Here is an 18140-nt window from a genome sequence, read left to right on the forward strand (position 1 = left end):
TGTATTTGTGTGTGTGTGTGTGTGTGTGTGTGTATCTCTAGATGTGGAAAGAAGAATAAGCTGTTCCTGAATGTTCAGATTAATGGTAATGGCTGTGAGGATTCTCCGTCGTCCCGCTCTCCGCTGCTGTCCGCTCGGACACCCGGGGCAGTGCCCGCCACAGCCCCCTACACCCTGCCCGGGACGCCCACCCTGCTGGAGGAGCACAGCAGCCTGAGAAGTGAGTCCTGCACACACTGATATTACATCTGAATGATATATTGATAATGATAATTGAATAATGATTAATATATTCATTTTTGATCGCCATTTAAATTGCTTTAATTTTCCCATATATTAAATTAAGCAAATAATTCTGTATAGAAATCAATAAAGCATATATGGTCCAAAGTTTACATAATACTGCTGCAACCTGCCAGGAGCAGCATATATATATATATGTGTATAAAAAGACCACTTAAAAACGATAAGTTTCTTTGGTTTTACCAAATTGAAAACCTCTGGAATATAATCAAGAGAAGGATAAATGGTCACAAACCATCAAACCAAGCTGAAAAGCAGTGTGTAAGACTGGTGCAGGAGAACATGATGCCAAGATGCCTAACAAAACCTGTGATTAAAAACCAGGGTTATTCCACCAATTATTTATGAGTATGAACTTGTTTTCTTTGCATTATTTGAGGTCTGAAAGCTCTACATCTTTTTTGTTATTTCAGCCCTTTCTCATTTTCTGCAAATAAATGCTCTAAATGACAATGTTTTTATTTGGAATTTAGGAGACATGTTGTCTGTAGTTCATAGTATTAAACAATAATGAATCTTTTTCTTCTGATTAGGTGACAATATACCCTATACGTCCTGAATTATTGAGACACCACTTAATCATTGCATTGAGTGTTTCATTTCCACAGATGTAAAAAATAAGGCATCATAAAGAAACATATAATAATAAAAATAAATAAATACATTATAAATATATATAAACATATTAACAACAATAAATGGGATAACATTTTGAACTTTGGTTAAAATTGTGTTCCATTTAAAATCTATGAAATTCTACTACATAGAAGCTTTTTTAGAAAAAGAAACAATATTGAACAAAGACAACTGAACTTTTACCAAACTACTGTTAATTCTGTGATTGTATTTATTACACAGCATGACTAACAACATGTCAAATTCTAGTTTAAGGCCACAGCGTCCCCTCAAACTTCAGGTTTAACGTGCATCCTAGGTTCATCTGAATGTTTGCCTTTCGTGTAATAAGCATCTGTTAATGTAAATGATTAACTGTAATATGGACAGAGCTGTTAGTGTAAAAAACAGTTGTGAATGTTTGCGCTGGTCGACTTTGGAAGGGGCTATCGCGGGTTCTCTTCCCGTTCGGCGGCGCTTGTGAGTTTATGGTTGCATCACTGCGTGTGGAAGCCTTGACCGGAGTGGAGAAGAATGCGTGGGGAGGTTCTGTGACCTCATGTTTCCATTCTGAGGGAACCGTCTCTTATCTAGGGCTGCCCAGAGAGTCATGCAATACTCCCTGAAAGCCTGCTTTGTGTGTGTGTGTGTGTGTGGGAATAGAAGAAAGATGGAAGATAGCCTACTGGATGGGCTGGGGTGTCTCTCTCGGTCTCTCACTGTCTTTCTGCTTTCCTCTGTCCGACCACATGCAGATAACATCGCCGTCCATCGCAGCTCTCCCCAGGCTGTGAGGAGAGACATTGGATTGGCTGTCACTCACAGGTAACCCCTCCCCTTGCAGAGTCTTTAAAAAAAGAAGATAATCCAACCATATAATGTACTGTATTAGAAACACCAACATTGAAGGACCTTGCTGAGACCTGAGATCATCTGATGCTTTGTGATATTAAGGTTGTCCTTCATCTTGCCAGCCCTTCATTAGTGGTCAGTGGTCAGTCTAAGCTGGATATTTTTTGGTGGACCAAAATTCTCAGCTCCACAGTTGTTGATATACTGGTACCAGTGCAATGGTTCTTTGAGGGATGCCAGATAGAACCCAGGTATTCAAATCTGGACTTTGTTATCACTCAGGGATCAAATGTTAAACCTACCAAATGTTTGAGTGCATCAGTTGTAAAGTTGTGTAGAGGTAGAGTTACAGGTATACAGTGAATAGCCCTATTTGAGTAATGTTCTAATCCATAATATGGTAAGAAATACTCTACTTATTAAAGAAAACCATTCAGAACATTATGATAAAACTGGCACTCATCAGGATCATCCCAGGAAATAAAAAGGAGGAGTCAGAATGTGGATCTTCTATGGCAACATCGAAAGAACAATTTGATATAGATCATTTGTTAAGAGTAAATACTGGCATTACTGTCTTGAGACTGATGTGCCATCCAAATGATCAGCCCTGACACTGAAAACTACAGGCTGTAATTTCTCACGTATTTGGTAGGTGTTTCTAATAAAGTGGCCACTGAATGAAAAAAAAAAACCTAGATAGATATTTCTAATAGATGTGGATGAAAAGTATGGAATGTTTATTTATGTTTATTATTTATTAAGGTTCTCCACCAAGTCCTGGCTGTCACAGACGTGTCAAGTGTGTCAGAAGAACATGATCTTCGGAGTGAAGTGTAAACACTGCAGGTGTTTTTTTTTTTTCTAAGTGTCTTAAGCTGACCTGAGACTTCACTTACAGTTTCTATGAATGTTCTTACATCTGCTTTAATCTCCGCAGGTTAAAGTGTCACAATAAATGTACAAAAGAAGCTCCATCCTGCAGAATATCGTTCCTTCCCAGTAAGTGTCTCCTCACTCATACTCTATTCAGTAAACGACCGCAGAGTCCTTTAAAAGCTTCAGTCTCATATTTCTTCACTGTTCCTTCCCTCAGTCACTAAGATCCGGAGGACGGAGTCCGTGCCGTCGGACATCAACAACCCTGTGGACCGCCCGGCCGAGGCTCCGCAGTTTGGCACCTTACCAAAGGCAATAACCAAGAAGGTACTGACCTTTATGATACACTAAAACAATAAACACTTCAGAATATGCATAGAGAGAGAGAGCAGCTGCTTCTTTCTTTTTCCTGCAAAAGCTGGGAAAAAAATTCAGTTACACAGTAGAGGTAGACAATATGGTGAGAGTATATCACAATACTTTTCATGATATCAGATTTTTAAAAATCAAAATTTCACATCATATACATGATATGATTCAGTTTAAGTTGAGACCCTACACAAAATCACATTTTGGTTCACACTGTGGTTCATCAGTTCAGTATAATATAGGGCTGCACGATATATATCGTTTCAGCATCGTCATCTCGACATGTGCAACATGCGCAATAGTCCCTTAAGGCAATTAAATCAAACACGTCATGCTGCAATGTTTTGATTCTTGACACAAGAAGTACTGTAGATACACAGCGCTGTCTCTGTGTCTGTGTAGGTGACAGGCTGCTGCTGCCTAAGAAGCGTGGGGGCTCGGGGAAGCGCTCGGGGGGGAGGGGGGAGCATGGCCGCATGGTCTCCATCCACATGGTTGGGCACGTGCTTGTAAACACACTTGTCGAAAGCTTTTGCGCAGATATTTCCAGTTACAGCTGAATTCACGCTTTTAATTCCGGTAAAATGCTCTTATTTACCTTTTAAAAAAGTCATTTAAATGCCTGATTAAAGGGCCAATCACTGTTGTTTTGCTGTTTTCCTCTGGTTTTGAGTGCATTGTTTAATATTGTGATATATATCGACGGAAAAATATATATTTTTTTCCAATATCGTGCAGCCCTAGTACAATAGGACAAAAAGTTTCAAACTATCAAATAGACTGTCATATAAGTAACATTGAGTTTCACCTAGTATCAGATTAGTACAGCCTGTAGAGTGTAGGATAAAAGTCTTACTGTACTTAAGTACTGAAATACTGTATCTTTATCTACTGGAGTATTATTTTTACTTCACTACTGTACTTAAGTACTGAAATACTGTATCTTTATCTACTTGAATATTATTTTTACTTCACTGTTGATCTTATTAGAAGATTTCGCTGCTCCTGTTCTGCCTTTTACTCTGAAAACTTTCCACTGCTTTCTGTAATAACTACAGTATTGTACTTTTACTTTTGGTACTTCACTACTACATTTTACTATAAACTACTCATTTACTGTATCTGTCTCTCTCTTTCTTTTTAACTGTCTTGTTCCTTTTCTCCTGTAGGATCATCCTCCCGTACTGAATCAGCTGGACTCCAGTAGTAATCCCTCCTCCACCACCTCCTCCACGCCCTCTTCTCCTGCCCCCTTCCAGCAAAGCAACCCACCTAGTGCCACACCACCCCCAAACCCCTCTCCCAAAGGTCACCGTGACAACCGCTTCCACTTCCCAGGTGAGTATTTAGCTATAGTCAAATGATCCACAGTGTCACGTGTATAGCATGAACAGGGTAGTGGTTGGTAATAAATGCTACAAGTGGCATCATATACAGTACATTATAGTACATCTGTAATAACACTGCCAGGTATAACTGATTTCAGATATTTCCCCCTTTATACCTTTTGTAACACACTAACACATACAGCTCTGTAACAAACATAAGAGACCACTTAAAAATGATGAGTTTCTTTGATTTTACCAAATTGAAAAGCTCTGGAATATAATCAAGAGGAAAATGGATGATAACAAGCCATCAAACCACCAAGCTGAACTGCTTGAATTTATGCACCAGGAGTAAAGGCATAAAGTTATCCAAAAGCAGTGTGTAAGACTGGTGGAGGAGAACATGATGCCAAGATGCATGACAACTGTGATTAAAAAACAGTTTTTCCTGAACTCTTAAAACTTTATGATTTTATAACTATATGAACTTGTTTTCTTTGCATTATTTGAGGCCTGAAAGCTCTGCGTCTTTTTTGTTATTTCAGCCATTTCTCATTTTCTGCAAATAAATGCTCTAAAAAACAATGTTTTTTTTATTGGGAAGAAATGTTGTCTGTAGTTTACAGAATAAAAGAACAATGTTCCTTTTACTCAAACATAAACCTATAAATAGCAAAATTAGAGAAACTGATTCAGAAACTAAAGTGGTCTCTTAATTTTTTCCAGAGCTGTATTTCTAATAAAGTTGTTGTGGGCATACTTGGGTCCAGTCTTGCCTTTTAACCCCAGACTTTCTTCTCTGTTAATCTTCCTGCCTGTCGATTTCTCTCCTCATTCCTTGTCCCTAAAGCTGCCTGCTACTTTCAGCATAGACAACAGTTTATCTTCCCCGGTGAGTTCAAGAAGCCCTGAAACGTTCACGCAGTGTCCTGAACCTTGCTATCCAGACATCATCGTAGGCTTTAAAGGAGTAGTTCAGTCAGCTTATTACGAGATCCGAATCCCGGTCATGCAGCTTGCCATCAGCTGCCAGAGCCCTGAGAGAGCACAATTGGCCTTGCTCTCTCTGGGTGGATAGATGCCACTCTTTCCTCTCGTGACTACAAAAAGGGTGATGTGGATCAGCACAAGGCTGCGTCTGTGAGCTAATGTATCGGAACCGAGTCGCTGCGTTTTCCCTTCGAGTGTGCTGTGATGCTACTCGGAAATGCTGCATCCGCAGCAGTTTAAAAAGAGGCGGAGTTTGACTTCACATGTGCATGTGCTAGTCTTCACCCTCTTTGTGTTGGGGGGATATACAGCTGATTAGCAGCTGAATGGGTGGAACAATTGGCCACAGATATTGAGGACAAAAAGGATAAAAAAAAAGGATTTAAAAAAAAATTATTGTTATATTGTATTACTGCAACTAATTAAATGTTACAGTTTTATTTAGTATAAATATAAGCACTCCTTTAAACATTTAAACAACAGTAACTAACCAAAACTCCTTTTTCATATGAAAAGATTTTGTATAAAATAGTAATAATGTAGCATAAAATGATTTAATGTAGCATAAAATCTGCCACAGAAAAAAAAGAATATTTAATACATGCTTCTGAACAAACATAAAAAGTATACAAACATACCTAAAATAAGAGCTTCAAAGTAAATAGCAAAACCAATTGTTTTAAAAGTTATGACATTAATATTATGTGCGATACAACATGGCACACCCCTAATTCCAGATTATATCAGATTAGATTGATGTTTGCCAATAACTCTATATTATATCAAATTAATGTATTAGCCTTTTAGCGTGTCTGTTGATCTACTCCTTTAACTATATAAGGACAGGTGCATGTCCATGTCTTGTGATTTGCATGAACTGGTCTGATGTTTGTAACGTGGTTCTAGATGCCTCCTGCTGGTGAGTTGTGTTACTGCATGTCTGGGCTGATGATGTTCAGGTGCTGTAGAAGGAGCTAGTGTGTGTTTGCTGCACAGTGCACATATCTGTGCTTCAGGGTCTAACCGTAATCTTTTTCTTTCACCCAGATGTGTCCAGCTCTAATACTCTGCACCCAGAAGGCCTAATAGACACAGTGTAAGAGGGCTTAACTGAAATACATGAGATATATATGGTTAATATGTGCATTTGCTCTGTTTAAGTGTCCTAATGGAATTAATGACTTCTCTCTTTACCTCCATCAGCAATGAGACTGACGCATCTGCAGAGGATCCACATGCTGAGCTGGCTGAGCATGAAGATGGAGAGGTAAGATAAAGGGATTTACATTATTTGATTTACAAATCCATATGGATACCTGAAATTAAGGGTATTTAAATAGTTTATCCTTCTTTTGTTGGAGTAATTGTCTCTGAAAGAAGACATTCTACTTGATTTTGTTGGTGGAATTTTGAGCATTTCAGAGAACATAGTTTTGCTAGTCGTTAGCTGCTAATGCTAATGCTGCTGCACCCAGCCTTAGTGGAAATCTGGAAATCTGAGCTTACTGTAAATAAACTGAAGTGCTTTACTTGATCTTACTTATTTTTTTTTTTAACAATTTAGCCAAGCCAGTTAACCCACCCACTTTCTGAGACTCCTATGAGAAAAGTTTGATATAAACATATAAAAATCCCTACATAAAAGACACATCTAATGTCTTCTGACAGACAGTATGTAGTTCCAATTGTATGTCGCATGAAAAGCCATTCTTTATTAATATTATGTAATAAGAATACGAATTTTTCCTCTGAATATAATTGCTACATGCAATATGTAAATATTGCTGTTATTCTTTACATTATGTTCACATTTTGTGATGAATTGACCAATAGAAATGCTTAAAATGACTTTAAAAAAAGAATAAAATCCTTTTACATTGACTACCATCGTTTTTTTTTTTTTTCCTTCTTTGTACAGTTACTATTTGGGACATTTTGGACATTTGTTGTGTGACATCATCAATATGTAGTTTATGTAGACTAAGCAATCATGGACCTCTGAACTATGAGAAGAACTTTACCAATCCCTTCTGTTCTTTTATCCCTTAGGAAGAAGAGGAGGACGAAGACGCAGAAGTGGAGGAAGAAGAAGACCCTGTCGTAGAGGAGGAAGATGAAGAAGAAGAGGAGGAGTGTGAGGAGGAAGAAGATGGGGAAGAAGAAGAGGAGGAGGAGGAGCTTAACGGCGGCTCGGACGGCGAGTGTGAAGGGGACGAGCTGGACGACCTGCCCAGCGCTCGAGGCAGTCAGCACTGGAAGGGTCCGATCGCTCGCAAGGCCAGCCAGACCAGCGTGTACCTGCAGGAGTGGGACATCCCCTTCGAGCAGCTGGACCTTGGCGAGCTGATCGGGAAGGGCCGCTGGGGCCGGGTGCACCGGGGCCGCTGGCACGGCGAGGTGGCCATCCGCTTACTGGAGATCGACGGCAACAACCAGGACCACCTTAAACTCTTCAAGAAGGAAGTGATGAACTACCGGCAGACGCGACACGAGAACGTGGTGCTGTTCATGGGGGCCTGCATGGCGCCGCCACACCTGGCCATCATCACAAGGTCAGTCTGAAGTCTTAAATTTACTGTTTTTTTGGCACTATAAGGTAGACTTAAAAATTTTAATTTTCCCAAAAATCATCAATACACCTTATAATCCGGTGCTCCTTATGTATGAATTTTACCAGTCAGGTTGTAAAGAGCAGTGAATGCACAGAGATATAAAGGAGTTTCAGTTTAGTTCTCCAGCAGTATTAGCCTTACCTGCTAACTGGGCTTAAGGCTAGCTCTTTCGCCGCTCAGAGGTGAGTATATCGGACTGTAGCCTGAGTATTTACCGTGTTAAAACAAGCTACATGGGACAAACCGCTAGCTAAAATAAGCCAGGAACACTCAGAGTTCCTTAGTGTAGCACTATCTGGCAACATTAGCTAGCACTAGCAATTAGCTGCTAATGCCTTAGTGGGTAAACAGTTTTGTTTACTTAGCTCAGCTTAGCTTTACAGGTCGAGACCTGCTGAATTAGAGGGAAAACATGGCGACACCCCTGTTCTTTACTAGTGTCACATAATGCGCCTTATAATCTGATGCTCCTCATGTATGAATTTTACCAGTCAGGTTGTAAGGAGCAGTAAAGCCACTCTTCTGAAGTACAGAGATATAAAGGAGTTTCAGTTTAGTTATCTAGCATTATTAGCCTTACCCACTAACCGTGCTAAGCGCTAGCTCTTTCGCCGCTCAGAGGTGAGTATATCGGACTGTAGCCTGAGTGTATAACATGTTAAAATAAGCTACGTTGGACGAACCACTAGCTAAAATAAGCCAGGAATTCTAGCGTTAGCACCCAGCTGTTGCACCCAGCCTTAGTGGAAATCTGGAAATCTAAGCACTTTACCCACCCTGATAAACAGTTTTCAGGAGAGAAAACTGTGTAGATTAACAACCCACGCTCGTTTGGCTTTTTTTAAGAATTACAGTTTTGTTTATTTAGCTTAGCTTAGCTTTACAGGTCCTGCTGAATTAAAGAGAAAACATGGCAACACCCCTGTTCCTTACTAGTGTCAAATAATGCCACTTATAATACAGTGCATCTTGTGTATGAAAATAGACCAGAAAATAGACCTTATTGATAGTGCGCCTTATAATCCGGTGCGACTTATAGTGTGAAAAATACGGTACATATTTACATATATTCATCAAAATATAGGATAGATGTTTCAATACCTGTGAAGTCATAGCATCTAAATTCCAATCATAATTCCTTCTTTTACTTGTTTTTAGTTTCTGCAAAGGCAGGACGTTGTACTCTGTTGTGAGAGACACAAAGAACACACTGGACATCAACAAGACGAGACAGATCGCCCAGGAAATCGTGAAGGTAACTTATCGTTCAAATAACCTGGATCCTCTGTATCACTGTGACATGATTACAAAACTTGTGGCTTTGTGTCTATAGCCTTTCTGTTACTCCATTGTCTATTTGTAATGTCAAATTAATATTAGTATAGTCAAGTTTGACTTGTAGGATTTGGATCTTTTTGGCTGGTTTGGCTGGCTCTTCAAATTCAATTCTGAGATAATTGACTCTGACATTTTAGGCTGTGATTCTGATATTTTAAATAAAATACTAAAATATTTGGTTTTAAATGTGAGATTTTTGACTCTGATAATGAGATATGTAGCTTTGATTTTGATATATTAAGCTAAGGTTCTGAGATATTTTCAGATATTTCATTCTGATACTGGGATAATCGTCTTTGATTTTGAGATTTGACCTCCTTTAGACCCTGTCAAAAAATGTCTTGTCTTGAACTTCAATGTCCTCTATTGCTAATGTACATCATTATTTGTAAGTCGATTTGGATAAAAGCATCTGCTAAATGCTTTGTAATGTAATGTAATGTGATATTTGGCTCTGATTATGAGATTGTCTCCACTGATCCTAAGATATTTCTGTTTGCTAACATTTATCCCATTTGTTTCCTCTCTCTAACAGGGAATGGGCTACTTGCACGCAAAGGGAATCGTTCACAAAGACCTGAAATCTAAGAATGTTTTTCACGACACCAACAAAGTGGTGATTACAGACTTCGGCCTGTTTGGAATCTCTGGTGTGGTTCAGGAAGGAAGGTAAAGACAGGCTGCTTCTTACTCTCCTCTCCTCTCACTGATAAGAGAACATGGCGGGAGCTGTTTCGCCCAAAGCAAAAGCGCTCAGTTATTGATGAAGTGTGTCTGTGTCTGTGTGTGTCTGTGTGTGTGTTTCTCCAGGCGGGAGAACGAGCTGAGGCTTCCTCATGGATGGATTTGTTACCTGGCTCCAGAGATTGTGAGAAAGATGAGTCCAGGAAACAACGAGGATCGGCTGCCTTTTTCTAACGCTGCTGACGTCTACGCCTTTGGGTGAGAGAAGCGCGTCTATTAGACATGGACATTCTAATCACGTTCTATTCACTGATCAATTTGATTTGGTTTGATTCTTTGATTTCCTCTCAAGAAAGTATTTATTTTAAAGAGACTACAAAAGACTGCATGTTCAAATAAGTCCTATTTATGACAAAAAAAGTCCCTCCTTCTACTGAAACTCACTCCTGTTACTTGAACTCACTCCTGTTACTGGCACCCATTCATGTTACCTTTTATGTTTTTAGTAGCAGGAATGACTTTTTAGCATACAATTAGCAAAAACATGAAAAATAGATAAATGGCAGCTATGCTAATAGCATGAGGACACTGTGCACAGTCTAATGATTTTCCCAAAATTGGTATTTTAAAGCTGTTGTAGATGTGACTTGTTGTAGAATGTTTCAGATGTTTCAGATGGGGTAATGACTTACGGTAACAGGACTGAGTGAAACCCAGGGACACAACTAAAATGTGTATTTTAACTTAAATATTATGGATTTATTATTTTTAAAAATTTAAACTTTAATGATATTTGCAGTCACACAGCAATACAAAAGTAAATTGTAAAGTGCACTTTTTAGTGCTAAAAGTATGAACTTTTCCTTGTTAAGTGTATTTTAAAAATATACATATACTTAAATGCATTTTTCTTTTACAAGGGTTCTTACTACCCTTTTCACTTGTGTGTGTTCGCTGCTACAGATGGGTAAAATTTCATACAATGAGTATGAAATGTGTTGTGTTGCTGTACAGTGGCAGTAACATGTGCTTAATCTTAGTTTAATCATATTCAAATATGATATACAAATACACATTTGTAACACACACCCCTCCCTTGTTTATACAGTGACTCTGCCTAGTGCTTCATGCACTGACTATTTCACCGGGGTTTCTGATTTCAGCACTATTTGGTACGAACTACAAGCAAGAGACTGGCCAATCACCAACCAGCCAGTGGAGGCCACTATCTGGCAAGTGGGCAGCGGAGAGGGCATCAAGAAGGTGCTAACAGAGATCAGCTTGGGCAAAGAAGTCACGGTGAGGAATTGAAAATGAAAATAATTACGACCCCGAATCAGAAAAAGTGTTAAACCTGTAACATATTAAAATAAAATAATTGCTTTGTTTGTTTTAATGATATCATGCCCTGTACATTATATTTAAATATTTCATTTCATTTGTTATTGTGTTTATGGGGGCTCTGAGTGGTCCAACAGGCTAAGCGCTACCACTGTGATCAGGAGTTCGCTGGTTCGAATCCTGTTCATGCAGCTTGCCATCGGCTACCGAAGCCCTGAGAGAGCACAATTGGTCTTGCTCTCTCTGGGTGGGTACAGTAGACTCTCTTCCCCTCATCACTCAAAAGGGTGATGTTGATCAGCACAAGGCTGCGTCTGTGAGCTGATGTATCAGAACCGAGTTGCTGCTTCAGCAGCAGACTTCACGTGTATCGGAGAACCCTCCTAGTGTTGGGGCATCACTAGTGACACGGGGAGTCCTAATAAGTGAGTTGGGTAGTTGGCCTTGTAAATTGAGGAGTAAATGGGATAAAGAATGGGGTTCAAAACAAGGAACATGGTTGTTTTATTGGGTCCAAGAAGTGTTCAATTAAGAGTGTCCAACACAAGGGTCAACAATTCTGGTCTTGGAGAGCTGGACTCTGAACTGATGCTCTAAACCAGGTGAAGTTAAGCTGGGAAATCACCATATTTTATTGGACATCAGGGCCCACAAAAGCACTGCTGAAACATTAAATAGCCTGTTATCACTGTGTTATCATTAGTGTTCAGTGTTCACTAATCCCACTAATCCCAACTCTGCTCCTCTAGGAGATCCTGTCGGCCTGCTGGTCGTACGACTCGCGCGATCGCCCCACCTTCACACAGCTGGCCGACATGCTGGAGAAGCTTCCCAAGCTCAACCGCAGGCTCTCCCACCCCGGACACTTCTGGAAGTCCGCAGAGTATGTATCCTAGAGACAGGACAAAGACCGGGAGGAGAACATCCTGCATTTTTCAGCATCCAAACTATTTGCCCCCATTTTATTTATTTATATTTTATTTTATTTCTTTACAGTGTGGTTTGTGTTTCAGAACATGTCTAGGCAGGACAGAAACGGAAAAGAAAAAAAATATTGTAAATCATGTGATGTGTATTCTGTGGTAGCCCCATGTTTGGGTCAATCTATAATTTAATTTGAGACGATTTTTCATTTTTGTCCAGTCGACTTCAGGTTTGAAAACGAAGCACTGAAATCTTAAATGTTATTTAATGATAATGTAAAGCTTGTATGATTGAAAACAATGGTAAAAATGCAACAGCTATGACCACTTATGTTTAGCCCAGTGGCTTCAGTGATTTCCTGGATTAGGTGTGTTGGAAGCAGGACTCTAAACACTAACAAGTACCGTATTTGTCACACTATCAGGCACACCTAAAATCTTTTAATTTTTTTCAAAAATCGACGATAAATCTTACAATAAATCTGGTTCGTCTTATGTATAAATTTATGAATTTTTCCAGTCAGGTTGAGTAGCGTTATAAAGGAGTTTAGTGAAGTTTCTCCAGCACTAAGGCTGGAGCAGTATTAGCGATAGCCGCTAACTGTGCTAAACGCTAGCTCTTTCACCGTTCAGAGGCGAGTGTATAGGACTAATATTACCCTGGTACAGACAGCTTTATCTAGAGCTAAGCGCTGCTGCTAACCACGCTGAAATACTGGGAATCTAAGCCTACTGAAAATAAACAGAAGCGCTTTATTCAATGAAAGAAACAGATTTCAGAAGAGAAATCTGTGTAGATTAACATCCGGTGCTCAATTAACTTTGGAAAACAATTTTTTCTTTACTTAGACGCTTCCTCCAGTGGCGAGACCTGCTGAATTAGAAGGCAAACATGGCGCCCCCCCTGTTCCTTACTAGTGTTGCTTAAAATGCGCTTTATAATCCAGTGCCCCTTATAGTCTGTAAAATACGGTACAGGTCACAACAGTGTGGCTCAGATCACCTTCTAAAGTAGTTTGAGTGATCAGTTATGTGGATATAATGTATAATGTAGTCTTTTTTTTTGTACTTTGTCTTTAACTAAGAAGTGTGTTTGTGGCCATTTTATGAAAATGTGGCTGTTTGACCACACTGATCTGCACCAAGTGGCACAAATTAAGCTCATAAATGAGATATCGGGAAATATTTAATATTAAGTCCTCTGTTTTTAATTTTTCATCTTCCTCACCTTCTTCCTCTCGTGTCCTTGTGTTCCTATTCACTAACATTTTAACCTGTTCATTTTCTTATTGTTAACAAACTTACATTCTTCTGTTCTCTTTTCCTACCTTCTAATTAAGTCGATTAACAATCTAACCTCTGCTTCCCTTCTTCTTCTCTCTCTTGTCTTTCCTTTCTTTCCCCCTGTTTCTTCAGGTTGTAGCTGTGTGTGCGTAACACAAAAGCAATGCAAAACAAAGCCTGGGTCTGCCTTGCATGCGTCCTGAAATTCCTTAACTCTTCTGGACTAAAGAGCAAAAGCAAAAGCACTGACTCTGCCTGACTCCGATCCTGCTTCCACTGACCTGCAGCCTGATCTTCCACCTTTAAATGTTCCTTCTTACTCTGTCTCTCGGAGGGGAGACCACTTTGGCAATGCACGGAGGAGAGGGGGAGTCTCTCTCTTTCTGGGTTTCTTTTTTTTTTTTGTTTGTTTTGTGTTGTTTTATGGTTTATTTACTTTTAGTGAGGGGGCCACCCAAGGACCACAGGGCATTTGAGCTGCTGGTTGTCTCAGCAGGGCTGTCTAAAACAGAATTCGCTGGTATTTCCATACAAGTACCTGAAATATTAGAAAATATTATGTATTTATGATCCAAACATTAATATCTACATTTTAACCTACATACATGTTTTCTGCTGCAGTTAAAAATACATGCAGCAGTTGACAGTACTGTACTCGCAGTGTATGTTGGTGGTAGTGCAGATGAACTGAAATCAGCCACAAACATAAACATAAAGTTTTTAGGTCTGATGACTGATAAGAGGCTGCCCAAGCTCGTACATCCCTTTGAGGTAACACTTTATGATCGATTTAAAGAAGAACTCCAGTGTAAATTTGACTTTTAGTGTAGTAAAACATGTTAAAGATCACTAACCTTTCTTGAGTAGCCTAAATCTGCTTTCCCGCAGCTTTCCAAGATCCAGTAATTTCCGTTATCCAGACTCAAAATAGCTTCACAAATCACTGGTAGAATCCAGAGAGACCTAACATTTAAAACATAATAATAATAATAATAATAATAATAATAATAATAATAATAATAGTAACTTCAAAAGTGCACAAGAAGCTTATTAAAAACCACTGTTTATAGCCTGTAGCTTTAGCTAACCACCGGACGCAGTTTCTGAATCAGTTTCTCTGATTTTGTTATTTATAGGTTTATGTTTGAGTAAAATTAACATTATTGTTTTGTTCTATAAACTACGGACAACATTTCTTCTAAATTCCAAAAAAAATATTGTCATTTAGAGTATTCATTTGCAGAAAATGAGAAATGGCTGAAATAAAAAAAAAAAGCAGTTCACTTTTTTTCAGTTCAACTCTTAAAACCTTTCAGTTTTAAGAGTTCAGAAATCAATATTTGGTGGAGTAACCCTGGTTTTAATCACAGTTTTCATGCATCTTGGAACGTTCTCCTCCACCAGTCTTACATACTGCTTTTGGATAACTTTATGCTGCTTTACTCCTGTTGCAAAAATTCAAGCAGTTAAGCTTGGTTTGATGGCTTGTGATCCTTTATCTTCCTCTTAATTATATTCCAGAGGTTTTCAATCAAAGAAACTCTTCGTTTTTAAGTGGTCCCCCTTTTTTTTTACACAATTGTATACAAATTGGCAATTGGAGTAGCATATCTACTACATCTTTTAAGGTTATGGTGGTTGGCAGACTAACTATAGGAGCATTACCGCCATCTATAGAGCTGAAGTGTGAAACAAGATTTCGGCATAATGAAGCCTTGCTGGATAAGATAGTTAGCTAAATGTCACTGCGGACCATAGCCCTGGCAGCTCTCTCTCTCTCTCTCTCTCTCTCTCTCTCTCCTCCCTGGCTTGTGGTGTCTTGGCTGGATCTGGACTCCCGAGATGTAGCGTCTGCCCGGCCCCTGGAGCGCTCGGGCCGAGACGGACTCCTCCCGACCCTCTCGCGGCTGGACGCTCCGAGCTTTTCTGCCTTCTCTTCACTTCCTTTGTGGTCTTGGTGCAGTGCTTCTGGCTCCTCGAATGATGTGTATCTTTCTTGCTCTTTTTCTCATACTGATTCACAATCGCTCACTCTCTCTCTCTCACTCTCTGCACGAACTGACATCAGATGCTGTCACACCCCTGGTCATTCCTACACCCACGGTATTGCATACAATCACTCTCCAGCCCCAAATTATCTCTTTGATGATGGGAAAAACAATGCCGTACGAACTTGAAGCATCTGCTGTGAGAACTGAAAGGAATAGTTCAGTGAAAAATCTGAAAATTACGATTTTCCACTTTCCCAAGTGTATAGAAAAAGACACAGTATAGAAAAAGACTGTAGAAACCAAAAAGTGTAAGAAAGAGAAATTAGGAACCAACAGGACCAGTGTTTTGACATTTCTATTCGTACGTTGTTCGCATGGGCAGTTCAAGCCAGATGCTGTCAGTCACCATCATTCAGAAATATTAAATGCGCACACAATTTTGGAAATGGTCAAATTGAAATAATCTTATCAATCTGGCACCCACTATCAGAGACTCAGATAATTTACATCGCCTTGCCATGAGCAAGCTGGCCAGTGTTTAGCCTCGCTCACAAGATACTAACTCATAGCTTATACAGACAGGGTGTTCCCAAGCCTAATAGTGAGGAACAGACTTCTATTACTTGTTGGTAAGGCTCACTAGCTTTTCACTTTCCATTTCACATTGCATTGTGGGATAAGTGCGTTCATCGTAAATAAACCCCACACTCAAATAAACCACACAGTTTCTCAATATGCATCTTTAATACTTAGATACTAGTGAACTCAACTTTGCCTATACTCAATTCTACCCAAACTACATTCTTTATATATTAAAAAAAGAGTTAGTATTAATAATGTGCATGTAATTGGGATGCACCCAAAGATACAACCATATCAGTAAAGGCTATAATATTGGTCTTATAATGGACTTAAACTTGAGTTTTCCAAGTAGAACAAAGCTAATTCTAGTCAAAATCAAAGGCTATATTTGGCAAAACCACTGGCTAAATCCAAGTTCAGGTACTGTTGATGCTAGTATAAGGAAAATTCCATTTCAAAATACTGTGAAGTCAAAGACTAGGCTTTTCGTCTGAGACCAGACTTGAGTATTATAATGGATGGATGTAGTTCAAAACTTAGTACACTACTTACTCACTCGCTCATGTTTAGCAGGCTAAATATTCGCCACAAGGTGGTGCTAATAGTGTTCGAACAGCTGATGGTGCTTCGCCCTTATGATACTGTGTGTTCAGTCAGATTTTGTAGCTTCTAACATGACTTGGATGATTTTTTTTAGGCTAAGGGGGAAATTTGTGCACATTTTTCTCTGAACTATTCCTTCATCAAGGAGCTGCAGAAGTGAAAGCAATGTGTGTGCAGTGCAGTGAGTTTTTTCCACTCTCCCTTTCGATGTACGTCCACTCTTGAGCGGCTGTTAGCTCCTGTAGTGTGTTTCCTATAGGACTGCACTGAAGTGACTTTAAGTGGAGCGCAATGATGAGCCAAGGAGAAGCACGGTTGTCTTCTCAACAAAACTAGTTCCAGATTTCAGTTTCTTGAGTTTTATTTTTTTATTTAGATTTTTTTTTTCCTTTTTTCACCCAAAAAGTAGCGTCCAAAAGTAGATCTTTCTCACATCGGTTTCGGAACGACCGTGTCCCATTCCACAGAGTCACGTAAACATTACCTCTTGTGCGTTTGTTTGTATCGTGTGTGCTTGTGTGTATTAATTTTGCTGTGTGTGTGTGGATGTGTGTGTGTGTGTGTGGGTGGGGGTGAACGTGTGGGTGTAACGTGTTTGAAATGTAGGGGTTCATTCTGTCGAGCGACTGGAGTATTCGTGGTCCGGAAATGTTGACGATGTGTAAAATATACGTGTATAAAAAAACACAAATAAACTCTGATTTATTTATTGTACAGCTAATGAACATAATTCTTTTAATATTTATATGAACATTTTATATATAATGTACATCATGACATTTTTGAATAAGTACTGCTCCCCTGTTCCAGATGTATATATATCTTTCTATTTTTTCATGTACAAAGAAGCTGTAAAACATTGAAAATTGTACATTTTTTTAGAATGGGTCGATACATGTTCTGTCATGTACAAATTCATATTTTTGTATTGCATGTGGCTACCATTCTGTATACAATACACGTTTTTCTGTTTTCATCCTTGAGAAAGAATAAAACCAAGCTTGTCATGTGGCCTTGGCTGCATTTATACCGGCACCTGCTGTCTGAGTTCACAGAGCTACAGGACTGATATCATAGAAATTGTAGCTAAATTTTACATTTTATTTTAAATAAAAGGTAAGATTTTTTTAAATGAAGGTTTGATATACTATAGAAACCAGGGGAACTGTGTTACCACTAATTTACTTAACTTCCAATGAATACCAGTGTAGATTAATTGGTTACTTTGTCATGAATGTTTGTTGCAATATAAAGAAGAACTGACAAATACAGATGATGGTTTGAGAACTGTGCATATTTACATATTTTCACCTTTAGCCTCAATTGGCTTGTTTAAAAACACAATCTATATTTATAAAATTGAATATATTTATATTTTTATTAAGCTAAAGATGTTTTATATACTTTAAATTTTTTGTTAACATGTCAAGGACCCAGGTCCTGACC

The 18140-nt window shown here is 39.0% G+C and overlaps 1 protein-coding gene across 4 annotated transcripts in view; it reads left to right on the top strand.

Annotated features, from left to right (window-relative positions):
- The window catches only part of ksr1a (kinase suppressor of ras 1a), a 60470-nt gene extending 42765 nt beyond the window's left edge, over positions 1-17705 (top strand). For 2 of the 4 annotated variants that reach the window (XM_022680976.2, XM_022680973.2), the window contains exons 5-19: positions 42-220; positions 1674-1743; positions 2536-2619; positions 2711-2772; positions 2867-2976; positions 4188-4356; positions 5197-5238; positions 6384-6432; positions 6540-6603; positions 7386-7888; positions 9107-9203; positions 9822-9955; positions 10097-10228; positions 11134-11269; positions 12061-17705. In XM_022680976.2, the coding sequence (XP_022536697.1) occupies positions 42-220; positions 1674-1743; positions 2536-2619; positions 2711-2772; positions 2867-2976; positions 4188-4356; positions 5197-5238; positions 6384-6432; positions 6540-6603; positions 7386-7888; positions 9107-9203; positions 9822-9955; positions 10097-10228; positions 11134-11269; positions 12061-12207 (1978 nt within the window). In that variant the 3' untranslated portion in view covers positions 12208-17705. The remainder of the gene's footprint in view (positions 1-41; positions 221-1673; positions 1744-2535; positions 2620-2710; positions 2773-2866; positions 2977-4187; positions 4357-5196; positions 5239-6383; positions 6433-6539; positions 6604-7385; positions 7889-9106; positions 9204-9821; positions 9956-10096; positions 10229-11133; positions 11270-12060) is intronic. The other 2 variants (XM_022680974.2, XM_022680975.2) reach the window with 2 other exon arrangements.
- The last annotated feature ends 435 nt before the right edge of the window (positions 17706-18140 follow it).

Source organism: Astyanax mexicanus, chromosome 20, assembly GCF_023375975.1.
Source record: "Astyanax mexicanus isolate ESR-SI-001 chromosome 20, AstMex3_surface, whole genome shotgun sequence".
Lineage (NCBI taxonomy): Eukaryota > Metazoa > Chordata > Actinopteri > Characiformes > Acestrorhamphidae > Astyanax > Astyanax mexicanus.